This window comes from Grampus griseus (genome assembly GCF_964374135.1).
Source record: "Grampus griseus genome assembly, chromosome: 18".
NCBI lineage: Eukaryota > Metazoa > Chordata > Mammalia > Artiodactyla > Delphinidae > Grampus > Grampus griseus.
In genome coordinates this window covers 64,213,020-64,227,333 of record NC_139012.1, presented here as the reverse complement: position 1 = coordinate 64,227,333, position 14,314 = coordinate 64,213,020, and the positions used below count along the sequence as shown (strand labels likewise).

The window sequence follows — 14,314 nt, the reverse complement described above, 5'->3', positions numbered from 1 at the left end:
ATTCACTTTAAAGCAATTATACTCCAATAAAGATGTTAAAAAAAAAAGTGGCTTGAATTACGCACCTGGCATTCCGGTGCTACTGTTTGGTAAAACTTCTTAACTATTTGCATTTTATGTCTTAGTGACGCTGGGGAAAGTTGTAACAAAAATCGGTGAACAGATTTAGGATAGCTCCATACACGTTCTGGATGGTCACGGCGAAATAAACGTACTGCATCACCCACAGCGGAGGAGAACCCAGCTGGGCACCGCTCACCCAGTCCCACGGTGCGGGGCCTTCAGACGTGCCTGAGGTGCTCAGGTCCAGGCTGTCAGCCGAGGAGCCCCTAAGAAGGGGCTTTCTGGTGAGTCCGCCTGGAAGATCAGTGAGCAGCGGCCCCCCGGGCATGAATCTCTCCTTTCCTGAAGGAGGACACGGGGGGGGGGGGGGGGGGGGGCCTGCCGCGGTGCTGGGTGTGGGCGGTGCTGGGTGTGGGCGGGGCCGGGCGGGCACGGGCAGGCTGGATGGAGGAGGGGCAACCCAGCCGCCCCTCCCACCGGCCCTTTGACAGCGTGCAAGTCATCGACTTATTCCCACTTATCTGTAAAATGGGCCTCATGAATTTTTACGAAGGCTTTTCCTGGCTGTATTTTTCCTGAGTCCTCTCTCCTTCATTTGGAAAGTTTATCAGCCACAGGTAAAGCAGCCTTGTGTGAAAGATAAAGAAAATAAAAAGGTCTGCTCAGCCAGCCATGGTGAACGCCAACGCAGGGCTGCTGGAGTGCGTGTGTGTCACATGGCACAGCTCGACAACAATGACAGGACCACAGGTGCAGGAAGGTTTCCAGAGATTTATTTTAAACCGTGGCGGTAGCTTGCATTGAGTCTTTGACATTGGTCATGGCTACACATTCATTTTGGTTAGCGGGAAGCACAGTGGGAAAGTGAGCAGAGTTCAGAAACGTTCACGACATTCAGCAGCATTTGAATGGAGAACTGGATACATTTAACATCGTGGGAAATCCCTGCTTACTCCCACCTAATCACATTCAGGAAGTCAATGTCAAGACTGCTTGGTCTGGTTGGGGGAATCTAGTGGCAGAGGGTGTGGCAATGCCAGCAGGGTTTGGCTAGAACCACATTTGATAAATCTCTTCCAGCTTTGGGCGTATTACATTTTCAGCCTGACCCCTTGGAGAATCTCATTTCAAAAAGAAAGAAAAAGACATCCATAAAGCAACACGCCCGCTGCAGCCAGGTTCCAACGTGGCTGTAGACTGGTGGGCGTGCAGGGTGGAAGCGTCCGTGTCCCCTGTTGTGGAGACAGTGGCAGGCAGGCACGAATGTGGGGCTAGCACCTTCCCGGTTGTCCAGTTAGTAACAGTTTTTGGACTGTTCATATAAAGATTTTCTTCTGCAAAATGACAGTACATTTGAAAAAAAAGCAGATGGCGTAAAACACAAATATGTAAGTATACAGTGGTTACCAGCGACACAAGTATTTTGGTCCATACTTCATATGCTACTAACATAAGGCAGCCATCCATTTAAATGAAAGAAAAAGTGTGTATAAGTGAAATACTTTTTTCAAACCATTTCTCCTTTTTGTGTTACAGTTTACCCTCTCATGCTTCCCAGAGAACCAAGGGGGATAAAAAGGAGAAAGGATCCTAAATATCAAAGTCACATTGTAAAACTAACCTTTAAGCCGACCTGCAATTCCCCTTCTCTCCCAAGAAAGTCAGATACACTTCTGTACACTCACGAAGGTGAACATTTTGAGGTATTTGTTTTTAATGAGATGGTACTATGATTGACTTGCACCTTCACCATCTTTTTCAAACCTCCTGGGCTCTAGACGGGAAAATACTGGAAGCAGTTTACTTGATGTGACACAAGACAAAGGCAGTGGGATATGCTCCCGTTGACCTGAGTGAAGTCAGCCACGTGCAGGCGGGTCACTGGTAATGGTTAGGTCAGTTTAGTAATAACAGTCATGGAATCATAGGATCACGGATTGGAAGGGATCTTAGGAACAATCATTGAATTCAACTTCTACTCAAGGCTTTTAATCTCCACATCTATTCCACTATAAATAGACAAGGGGCTACATACAAAATTCCCTGGCAAAAGAAACACAAAAGAGGAATCCCATTCCAGTGTTGGACGGATCTAATTTTACACCCTGCTTTCTTGTGTTTGGCCTAAACAGGCTTCTTGGTGGAAAGGATAATGTTTAAAGGCAAAATTACAAACTAAAAATATGGATGTCCCTGAATTAAGTTACGGACACATGATACTTGGGCACTGAAGGATAAAGGCAAGTGGATGGAATACAAGTATCAGTACTAGGAAGTACTGAGGCCCGCGGTGGGACGCCGGGATGCCCCTGCTCGGTAGAGTCGGGTCTCCAGGGCGGTGGCTGCCTGAGCTCTTTTACTGTCGCCGAATTGAGAAAGAACATTCCCTTCCGCTTGGCGAGTGCCACTGCGATGAGGATTTATCACATTTACCACATTGTACTGAAATGACCATTACTTGCAAGAACGATTCAAAGCCAGAGGGAAATGAGGGCAGCAGTGGCCTGCTTGCTCACGGGAAGGCCGTGTGGGTGCAGTGCCACTGCTGTCCAGAACAACCTCCTCCACAGGTCAAGGCCTGTCCTTTTTCAAAGGGGAGCTCCTAACCTGGGCCCCCAGGTAATAGCGGAATCAGTATGCCGTAAGCTTATCCAGGCCAAGTCTGTGCAAGCAGTGGTCTCCAGCCCCACCTCACAGCCTCCAGTGAGGGGCTGTGCCCCCAACAAAGTTCAAAAATTAGTTACCAGGGGTCATTTTAGGATAATAACTCCAGGTACTTACAAAGAAAAAGAAACTTTGATACCAGCCTCAGCTGCAGGGAAACTTGACTCTCTGGGTAGAGGTGCGTGGTGAACCGTGTGCTGCCTCTCTCTGTGGCCACGAGCATCTGCGTCTCACGGTGACAAGAGCTCAGGCTCCAGGACTGCAGTTGTGCACTTGATGTTCTCTGGCAGCTCCAAACCGCCTGTGGGCCCCGAGCACCAGGCTGATGCAGGTCCTGGGCCTTTCTTTACGCTGCTCCCACAGCCTGGGCTCACAACAACTCATCCTTTAACTCTCAGCTCAGAAGCCCTTTCCTCTGCAAGGTCCCCTGGCTCCACCCGTGCGGGTAGGAGCACCTGCGCAGCTCCTGGAACAGGACCCCACAGCCCTCTGTCACTGGATTTACCACCTGGCACTGAAATGATCCATCTAGGCGACAGGATGGACCTCGTGACCCTGGGCCTGGTTCAAAGCCTGGAGTGTGGTGGACACTCAACAAAGGGTTGGACTGGACGAGAATTGGAGTCTCAAGGGTCATCTAGATCCCTCAGTGCTCAAGATGGACTTAATCTCTGTTTCCCAATCATGTCGCTAGATAGGCACTTGCACATCCAGAAAAACATAACTTTGTTTTAAAGGAGAGGAAAAAAAGAATGTTTTTGGCAAAATGCTTTCCTTCACTTTAAAATATAAATCTTAGTGGACAAGGTCATTTATATACAATTAAACTACTATGAAAAGGCCAAACCAAAGGAATGTCATTTAATGGATATTTATGTCCAGTAACTTTGATAACATAGTTTAGATCTAGTTCCTTGCTTAAAAGGCAAAATTCAGGCGTTAAAAACTGATTAATGTTAAGAAAAAAATAAATTCTGCTTTTGAAAAAATGAACCTTAAAACAGGAAAAGAAAGGCAATGTTCCATAAGAAGGTCAATGAAGAGACTGGCTCAGCGCCAACCCACACACGGAGGGTGAGGTGGGCTTTCAGTGCCCCTGGATTTCCACTTAAACTTTGTAGCTGGGGTGGTCTGTGGGGAAGAGTGTAGGAAGGAGTTTATGCTGATGGAGACCTGCAGGAAGCACCTCACTGCACATACCCATCCGCTTGGAACCACAGCCTGGGGCCAAAGGCTGTGCCTACAATGAGAGGAACAGACCCGGTTCCGAGAGCTCCCTGCCTCGAGGCTGGAAGTCATTGCTCCCCCTCACGCCATTACCAGTTAATGTTCTAAAACAACTGTTCCTCGAAAATTCTTTCAGGTTTCCCTTGTTGATACCTCTGCGATCTCTAACTGCCTGGTGTGACTATAGTGTTTTGTGCTTGGAACATTCTAGATGTCTGAAGATCCCTTCCAGTTTTTGTGATTTTATGATTCTTTGAATAATTCAAACAGTCCAGTAAGAAATACATCATGGTTGATTGACCTCAGATAAAAAGACACATGACTCCAAGTACTTAAAACCACTTGTGCTACTGTGGAGACAACCCAGGCAGTTAAAGGTTCCAGTAACATCATTTCTTTGGAGAAACTGAGAGCATGTGATTGGTTCTATCCTACCCAATGAAGGACAGCCACGTGCACGGTATGTGCGGGTTTGCCACTTTCCCAGCATAATCCTGTTAGGCTTTACTTGCCAGAGCTTCTGTATGTTGAAGTAACAGAGCAAAAAATATATATAAAGTGCAATTCCAGTGGGGTAAAACAAGAACTATGAGAGTTAACCCAGACAGGAGAAAAGCCAAGCGCTGGCACCAGCTCCCACTCCTAATGAATGAAGCCTCTATTCCATAAAAATGCTTGGAAGGCACCCCGACACCAACACATATCTACGAGTTACAAAAATGGTGGAGATAATGTAATACTCAAGAATTCACAGTATTATAGACACACACAGTTGGCGTGCTAAGCGCTTCTCACCAAGTTCAAGCACCTACACAAATGAGGAGAAAGGAAAAGGCAGGGCAACGGATACCTTGACATATCTGTGGTTACTGATCGTGACTCTCGTCACCAACGAGGTGTCCAGTGGTTTCAACCTCTGAGTGGCCCTGTGGGCTGGGTTACAGACAGGCTGGGAGGGAGATGGCTGGACTGAAGTGCAGGGTCACAGACCAGAGGGACCACGGTGTCACATGTGGTCCAAAGGAGACAATCAGCTTTCCCAGTGGGGTCTGAGCTCATCGAGACCCAACTCAGATCCACGTCAGGTCTGCCGCGCACCTGATCCACCGTCTCCCTATCGCTGTGCTTGCCTCTCTATACACAGGCCGGGCTCCAAAGTTCAGGAAGGGAAAACATAGCGATTCTTTCCTACAACTCATTTCCAACACACAGTCCTTTATTACATACAACTTAAGTGGCTCCAGGTTCTAGTAGTAAACTACAAAATAGATATCAGTTTTTTTGTTTTTTTGCGTTACGCGGGCCTCTCACTGTTGTGGCCTCTCTCGTTGCGGAGCACAGGCTCCGGACGCGCAGGCTCAGCGGCCATGGCTCACAGGCCCAGCCGCTCTGCGGCATGTGGGATCTTCCCGGACCAGGGCACAAACCCGTGTCCCCTGCATCGGCAGGCGGACTCTGAACCACTGCACCACCAGGGAAGCCCAATATTTGAGTATTTTAAATTCCCTTTTTAAAGCTCTCTCACAGAGCAGTCATGCAGAAGAGACTCAAGTTAGTTATGGTGGCTTTGGCTGATGGCGAGCAAGGATTGTGTGGAAGTGGCAGTTAAGTGATAAGTGGTAATTGCTGTGTGTGTGTGTGTGTGTGTGTGTGTGTGTGTGTACACAACCTTAGAGTATGGTCACATGGGCCCATCTGCCCTGATGTCCCAGGTCATGGCTGTCACGTACCATGGCTGCATGGGGCACACCCACTGCCCTGCTTCCCAAAGCTGCAGCAGCAGAATCATCTCGAGGAAGCCCGTCCCCCGGAAGCACACTTGGTCAGTGTTGGGGGAGGGATAATCCAAGTATGGCTGGGAGGCCTTCTCCCAGTTAGAAAGAAAATTAATGATCACGAGGGGGAAAAATTACTTTCAGGAAAAGAGGAAAAAAAAATAGGGAGGACTTCAACTACTACCACCCCAAATTGTCAGATCAAAAGAGAACAAGATCCTGTGGAGGTAGGGCTCAGATAGGGAAGGGCAAGTAATTGGCCTGTTTAACTGCGAGGCTCTGCTTAATTAACCTGATGAACCCCAAGGACCCGGGGATCCCCCAATGCTCCTGACAGGTGAGGGCTGAATGAGGTGGCACTTGTGTAAAGTGCTTAGAACGGGGCGAGCACATAGCTCATGCCTGCTGCTAATTTCAATTCTATTTTTACAAATGAAAATAAGACTTTTTTTTTCTTTGCGATACGCGGGCCTCTCACTGCCATGGCCTCTCCCGCTGCGGAGCACAGGCTCCGGACGCGCAGGCTCAGCAGCCATGGCCCACGGGCCCAGCCGCTCCGCGGCATGTGGGATCCTCCTGGACCAGGGCACGAACCCGCGTCCCCTGCATCGGCAGGGGGACTCTCAACCACTGCGCCACCAGGGAAGCCCCCAAAAATAAGATTTTAAAAAAGAACTTCAATATCCCAAGTTGAGTCACTACACACAAGAATATCTCAATTTATCAAGTTTGAGTGGATTCCCTTAAAATTAGCTAAGTTTAGATTCATCTCCTAAAGCCTCCCCCTCCCCCCTTTTTTTTTTACATTCCCAACTGGAACACAGCATGAACTGTAGGATTCAGTACCTTTTATGTCTCAGATCACACAATTTTAGTATGAAAGTGTGCAAAGTGTTCTCATAAAATACATGAAGATAAAAATCTTTAAATATCTCGTTTTGACAGAAGAAAATACAGACGGTGAGGAATAAAGCAGGATACAACCTCGCAGCAATGAACATGTTCAAGTTCAGAGGTGACATCACATAGAACAACGCATTTTAAAGACACTATTCTTGAAGGACACAGGGTTTTGTTGTTTTGTGTTTAATATGAAGAGCGACAGGGAGCTGTGTCAATAAAACTGAAACCTAAAAGGCTCAGAAAGCTCCAGCTGAATTAGAAATGATCCAGGCACTGAGAGTTGAAGGCCTGAGTTATGATAATCTACTCTGTGGCTGCGAGTGGCTTTCTCACAACATTTGTTTTTAATGCAGGAAAGACAGAGAAAAACTGAGGCAGAAACACAAGGTCATTTCCACTCCATGAGAACATGTACGACCTAGATATCACAAACAGATCGCTCTCAGGCGATTCAAGAGTCAGCTGGGAAATCCACATGAATGGTTTTCCAGGTCTCTCAATGGGAGGGGATTTCTACGAAAGCAGAAACACTGCAAATAAACTGTGAATACGTACACTCTGGGGAACAGCCGATGAAGCCGAGGGTGGATACACAGAGAAGGAAGAGATGCTGACCACGAGATATGTGTCCAAGCGAAGGAAACACGGAAACTATAACTACCGAAAACACCCTGAACGGTTATACACGCCTCATTTCTCCGACACACAAAGCAACAACTAAAACGAAGTGGTGAAAAATATAAAACTTAAAACACCCCACACTGAGTTTGCAGTATACTCAAAACAAGGTAGCACAGCCAGACTGTATAAACCACTTGTTAAAAAAATATCCTCTTTTATATCGTATGAACAAGTTGCAAGAGTTCCCTCACAAGAGCTCCCCGACCGCTCACCGCCGTGTGTGCGGGTCACACGCAAGCTCAGCTCAGCTCTTCAGCTTCTCTCCCACCACTCACGCATCTGCTTTACAGCTCCAGTCATGATTTAGGTTAGAACAACCGTTTCTTGAGTAAATACTATCTTCCTGGTGCCTGGAAGGGGCATCAAGACACAACCGGGGTCATATCCCACAACTGTAAAAAGAAGAAGATCTCTGATGAACTACCATTCAACTGTGTTGAGCACCCACAGTCCTTGTAACTGAATTCAAGTGTATTTTTTAACTTAACAAGGAGCTAAGTCCTATACGAACATCATTTATAAATCTATAAAATAGTATTTGTCCATCAAAAAGTTCAACATAACCCTCAAAAACAGGACAATGGCAGCTGGATATTTTAATCCGGCTGATGGAGAATAAAGGCAGATTAGATTCATTCAAGGGGGAAGGGAAGTAACATATGAGGCAACAAATGGGTACCAAGATGTGCTGTGTCCTTTCTATATCTCATCTCATCTTCCAAACAGTTCTACGAAATGTCTCATTTTCAAAAATAAAGGAAGCAAGCCTCCCAGAATTTACTTTAAACGTGCTCAAAGTCACAGAGGTCTGGTGGCTTCCAAAGGGGGTTATTTCAACCGCCCCATCCTGCTGCTGCCTCCAAGAAGGGACCAGAACGGGCCCAGGAAGTAGGGCTCAGTGAACGAGGCAAACCTGAGCCTCTGGGTGCCTCAGAGAATGACACAGGTGTGGCCCCTTCAGTCCTGTGCCTCTGCTGTGTCACAGAATCCATGTGGTCTAGCGCAGTCCTCAGGCCCTGGAGGACTGCTCCTGGGTAACTGATCTCACGGGGAAAAGATCTTGTTTATTACTTGTTGGCTCATTCAATGCTCAGCTCAAACCCCCTCCTGAAGCCATCTCCAGCAGCACTATCTCCAGCTCCTGAACTCGTCCAGTAATTCTTGTCCATATTACTCTTTGGGCTGCTGAACATGTGACCTATTATTAACTGTCTTTCTAAAAGTATGTCCCCAGTAGACTAGCTGTTCCTTTCAGGCGAGAGCCATGTCTTATTTTGGTGTGTACAGCCAGTGACTGTTCACGGCAGGTAGCAGGTTCTCAAAAATGCTCATTGCCAAGGGTAAGCTTTGGAGCAGACCTCATGTGGTCTTGGGGCTCCTGTATATTTACACAGAGCCAAAGATGGAAAGCTTCTAAGATAAGAGAGCATCCTACCTTAATAACCTTGTCAGTTCCCGAAGTCAGTAACCATCCTCTGGTGGCATCAAAATGCACATGCACGATGTTATGTTTACTGTCATGGAAGGTCGCCGTGGGTGCACGTCTGGAGGGAGCAAAGAAAGTTTCCAAGAGTGAAAGGCAGTAGTATATAAAGGAAGAAGATCTAGAGTGACATTAAGCTCTAATTTTTAGCCAAATGGCTAAAGTGACTTCACTATTAGAAACGCTCCTGGGACTTCCCTGGTGGTGCAGTGGTTAAGAATCCGCCTGGCAATGCAGGGGACACGGGTTCGAGCCCTGATCCGGGAAGATCCCACATGCTGCAGAGCAACTAAGCCCGTGAGCCACAACTACTGAGCCTGTGCTCTAGAGCCCGCGAGCCACAACTACTGAGCCCGTGCACCACAACTACTGAAGCCTGTGCACCTAAAGCCTGTGCTCTACAACAAGATAAGCCACAGCAATAAGAAGGCTGCTCACCGCAACTAGAGAAGGCCCACATGCAGCAACAAAGACTCAATGCAGCCAAAAATAAATAAATTAATAAATTTTTAAAAAATGGGGCTTCCCTGGTGGCGCAGTGGTTGAGAGTCCGCCTGCCGATGCAGGGGAAGTGGGTTCGTGCCCCGGTCCGGGAAGATCCGACATGCCACCGAGTGGTTGGGCCCGTGAGCCATGGTTGCTGAGCCTGCATATCCGGAGCCTGTGCTCCACGACAGGAGAGGCCCCCGTACCGCAAAAAAAAAAGAAAAAAAAAGAAAAAAGGAAAGCTCCTCAGAGCTACTTTTATTCCCTGGTGACATGTTATGATTTTTTAAAAAAAAAGGGTAAAAGGATTCTTATACTCTCCAAAATGGTCAAAAGATGTTGAAGTTTCTAAACGTCCTTTTGGAGATTTTGTTGCTCTGATTGAGTCTGTGAGGCTCTCTATCTGTGCTGTAAACAAATCTTTAAAACGACCCACAGTGCTTTTGCTAAGTTTGATCTCAGAAGGACTTGCTGGTAAAATAGTCTACCTTTGTCTATTGCATTAAAAAAAAAAAGCACACTTGTTAAAACGCCCAAGACTGTCATTCTCATCTAAGGGCTCTTCATTCTTTCTCCTCTTTTCCCTGGTATAACTGCAGATCTGGTTTTTCTGTGGCATTCTGATGCTTTGACAAGTAAAACAATATATAAACAAACACTGTTATTTGCTTTTTAGTTTTTTAATCTGTGTATTTTTTTAGTAAGAAGGCTGGTCAACTGCCTAGGTACTCTAGAGGCAATGCACATGCTCCCACGGAGAAGAAAGCAGAAGAAACAGTGATGTGGGAAAGGGGACAGGGACGTGGAAGGAGACTGCAGTTTTCTAATCATGTTTCACGTCGCCGCTCCTCGGCAGTGGGCTCCCTGAAGATGGCTGTTAATTGCTCAATCTGGAGAACAGATCTTCAGTATCCTAAAACTGATCACTTTAAAATATTTAGAATTAAAGAATTAGGTTTAATTTGTAGTCACTTAGACTCTCTGGGTCTGTGTCTTTAATGAAGAATTAAACTAGAATATCCTGTCTCTTGCAGCTCTCTAATTTAATGAGAACTCATTAATTTCACCACATACGATGAGCAGAACATAACCAATGAACATAAATGCTTACTTATGCAAGGGCATCTTACTTAACATTTGCTATGACTAAATAAGAATGAAAAAAACACATACATTAACATTAGGGTTATCTAAGAGAATGCTTTGTTTTATTAATTTGCCAAGAATTTCCTTTAAATGCTGACCTCCTCTGATGCATATTTTTTTTTTTTTTTTTTTTTTTTTTTTTTTTTTTTTTGCGGTACGCGGGCCTCTCACCGTTGTGGCCTCTCCCGTTGCGGAGCACAGGCTCCGGACGCGCAGGCCCAGCGGCCATGGCTCACGGGCCCAGCCGCTTCGCGGCTCGTAAGGATCTTCCCGGACCGGGGACGAACCCGCGTCCCCTGCATCGGCAGGCGGACTCTCAACCACTGTGCCACCAGGGAAGCCCTACATGCAGCTTTTAAGACACCCATCTAGTACGTAAAATGACTTTACTCTAAACAGGTGTGGGGGTGGGTGGAGGTGGGAGAATTGGGCAATAAGTTCCCTATGAGATCCTGTTGTAATTCACTAAAAGGGAAACTTGGTGAAGACCATTCTGTTTACATCTGTTTTACAACAGCTGACATGAAAAAGACGACATGGGAGGAATTCCCTGGCAGTCTAGTGGTTAGGACTCCGAGCTTCCATGACAGGGGGCACGGGTTCAATCCCTGGTGGAGGAACTAAGATTCCGCATGTCTTGCGGTGTGGCCAAAAAAACCAACCAAACAAAAAAAGGAACATAGATTAAAAAAATGAAAAGACAGCATGGATCTGTCCCACCCTCCCTGCCACCCCCCAACAAAGCACAGCGGCACAGTAACCTCAGGTCCTGGGTTATTGGGCGAGACTGACCAGCAAGACTCAGCAGCTGGGCAACTGGCAGCACTGGCCTCTTAGGAGAAATGGCTTAACTCTTCCTGGAAAACAAAAGCTCTGGAGCCTGTGGGCTGATTTGGTCCTATAATGATACCGGCTTGGGCTAGAAAGTAAACCCAGGGCTCCTGCACTGCTGGGCAATTCTGAAGAAAATGAGCAGAGAGTTTGCTACAAGAACATTTCACGGCACACACCCCTGGGACTGACGAGAGCACAGAGATGATTTCTCAGCGTGCACTCTCTCCTCCTGCCCACAAGAGAACATGATCTCTTGGTGGAAAGGAGGGCTCTGCCCACCAGCCACGGTCTGCATTAGAAACCAGCAGGACTAGGGCCCCATTAGTCATGGCTGCGGCGCTGGGCGAAGCTCTTAGACCCGGCTCCCTCCTTAACCTCGACAATTCTGCGGATTGCTGGGACTTACTCCTCGTCGGTGATGGCCTCGTGGCAGCTGTCACACACCCTCACTTCAAACTCGAAGCCCATCAGAGGGATGGAGGAGCGCTTGGAGCTGCACTTGCCGCAGACGGCCTTCCCGCACTTCCGGCAGTGGTGCTGGAGGGAGAGAAAACATGCTCCCTGCGGCTGCGCACCTCGGCCTGGCCGGGTCGGCTCAGGTGTGACCCATAGCGTCCAGGTGAGGATGCTAAACCAGAATGTTCCAGGAAACTGAAGGAACGCGCCAGGTGCTCCTCTTTTGGGACTGTTTATTCAGGATGAGGACTGTTTGGGAAGCACACGTGATCGTGCCACGGCCTCAGACCCCGCCCCCTTCCCCAGTCTCGGTGCTTTCCAATTATCACCGTATGAACTAGGACCCACCCAGCGGTCGGGTTATCTTAAAGCTGGGTGTCCAGAAGTGCCACCTCCAGAGGCTTCGCTGCTGGGTGAAGAACTGGGACGAAACCTGACTCAATCCACTGTCTGCACTTTGGCCGTGCTCAAGCTAGGCGACTGGCATTTGACTTCCTTGGGGCAGACCAAACCCAACCGTGGAATCAGATTGAAAATGCTGTATTATACATAGATATAAATAACTAAAACTAAGATGGAAGGAAGGAAAGTGAAATTAAGAAGAAATAAACATCACTTACATAATTTCATGGTTTGGTACCAATATAAGCTAAGCACGGCCCCTCTAATTTTAAGGTACATTTCACTAGATGCCACTAGAATTCTAAAATCATATCCCTTAACTACTGGCACCAAGTGACTACGGAAACCGAATGCAGCAGGAATGAGCTACAGGAGAGAAAGGGAATAAACTAGCGTGCGGTCACAAAGTGACTCCAGGGCAATAATTTACTCCCACTGCAGCTCTCGCCCAGGGGCGCTACTTCCTCCAAGATCATAAGGTAAAGTTATTTCTACACAATTACATTTTGAGGAAGCATCCGTATCACCCACCTGTCTCAGGCCAATTTTCTTGCTGTCCCACATCTGCTTGAAGTTCCAGAAGAAAGGCTGATCGCACTTTTGGCAGGAATCACTGTCCAACCATTCAGGGGTCTTGTCAAATAAAGCACACAACAGGTCACAGTGAGAAGCAGCCCAGACAGTGGAACCAGTGTCACTGCCGAAACTTACATAATCAAGATGTGTTTCTAAGAAACAGAGGTGTGATTTCTCGATCATTTTGAAAATATTTCCTAAATGCCTATGATGCGTCAGGTCCTGGGGATGTAGTGGTGAAGAGAAAGAATCTCTACCATCATGGAGCTTGTAATTTATCAGGGAAGACTTAATATGAAAATCTCATTAATAATAGTTATTATCTGAATCAGTGTAAGGATCAGAGGCCTGAGAAGGAGAAGCACAGAGTGCTGTGAGAGTGGGATGACCTAGGCTGGGGTTCAGGACTTTGTCTCTGACAAATGATAACAAGCTGAGACCTGGGGATGCATGGCAGGAGACCAGGCACAGTGGGCAGAGAGAGGGGCAGGATGGCTGGAGCGCATGGGTGTGTGTAAGGGGGGAGCAGGGGAAGGAAAAGGGGGGGTAAGGGGGGAGAGAGGGGGGGTGGGAAGGGTATGAAGGGCTGAGGCTGGAGGGGATGCAGGGGCCACACCACTGACAGCTATGTTGAGGATTTAGGACGTTATCTCATCCTTCCCGATCATATGCAATTATATTTGCTCTGATTGTGTACAATTACATACACCTGCCTATTACACATGCATGCAGCTACCCGCGTTGGAGGGACAGAACCTGACCGCAGCGGCGGGTTCTCAGGGAAGCTACCGGTCCTCTGTCTTGGCAGGGCCTGGCAGGGTGTAAGGCTCTGCTCCTTGCCTCATGGGTCATGTAATATCCTGGCTTTGTTCACTATTCCCCAACCCCATGGCGAGTACTCTAAACTATGTCAAACAGGTTTAAAGGATGTGTTAAGCTGAAAGCTATTCTTTATCAAATCTTTATAGATTCTCCACAGGGGGACGCTACATTTGCTTCTAGAGTTCCATGCTCTACTCTGTAAATTCATCCTCTGGCAGAGAGACTGGTCTCTTTCCATATATCACCTAACCCAAGGAATTGGGGAAAATACACCCAACCCCAGCGTTTCCCAAAAGTGAATTCCAGGGCACGCCAATTTGACTGACAGGACACTTACTGTAAAAGAGGCCTGAGATCAAACAAGTTTGAGAAATATGGTAAACAACGGCCTCCCCTCTCCGGGCTTCACAACGGACAGCAGCACAGTAAAGGCTCAGGAAGGACTTTGTTGATGTAATCCTTTTCTGAGGAAGACCTGTTATAGAACAGACTCAGGGACTTAGCCTATTCCCCTATCTTTAAGCAGAAATGAACCGAAAGCTACATATTTTCTCAGAAAAAAAAAAAAAAGTAAAAAGGGGACATTTTAAGAGCTCTAATTCTTAGTCTATTTATTTTATTAAAACTGAAGAAAACAAGTAAGCCTTTCACTTACTTGGTAATTTTCATGCCCTAATTCGTTTAAAGACAGATTTAATAAAATAATCCAAAGTTTTTTAGCTGAAGACAACATTTTACCCCTAAAAGACTTATCTATGTTGTGATTTTTCAGTACACTTATGATGCAGGAAAATCA

At 46.9% G+C, this 14,314-nt stretch overlaps 1 protein-coding gene across 1 annotated transcript in view; it reads right to left on the bottom strand.

Moving 5' to 3' along the window:
• Positions 1-5,906: 5,906 nt before the first annotated feature.
• The window catches only part of WDFY2 (WD repeat and FYVE domain containing 2), a 176,092-nt gene continuing 167,684 nt past the window's right edge, over positions 5,907-14,314 (bottom strand). The window contains exons 9-12 of the mRNA XM_082676018.1: positions 12,652-12,753; positions 11,669-11,799; positions 8,749-8,857; positions 5,907-7,705 (exon numbers count right to left, since the gene is read on the bottom strand). Coding sequence (XP_082532144.1) covers positions 7,676-7,705; positions 8,749-8,857; positions 11,669-11,799; positions 12,652-12,753 — 372 coding nt within the window. The 3' untranslated portion in view covers positions 5,907-7,675. The remainder of the gene's footprint in view (positions 7,706-8,748; positions 8,858-11,668; positions 11,800-12,651; positions 12,754-14,314) is intronic.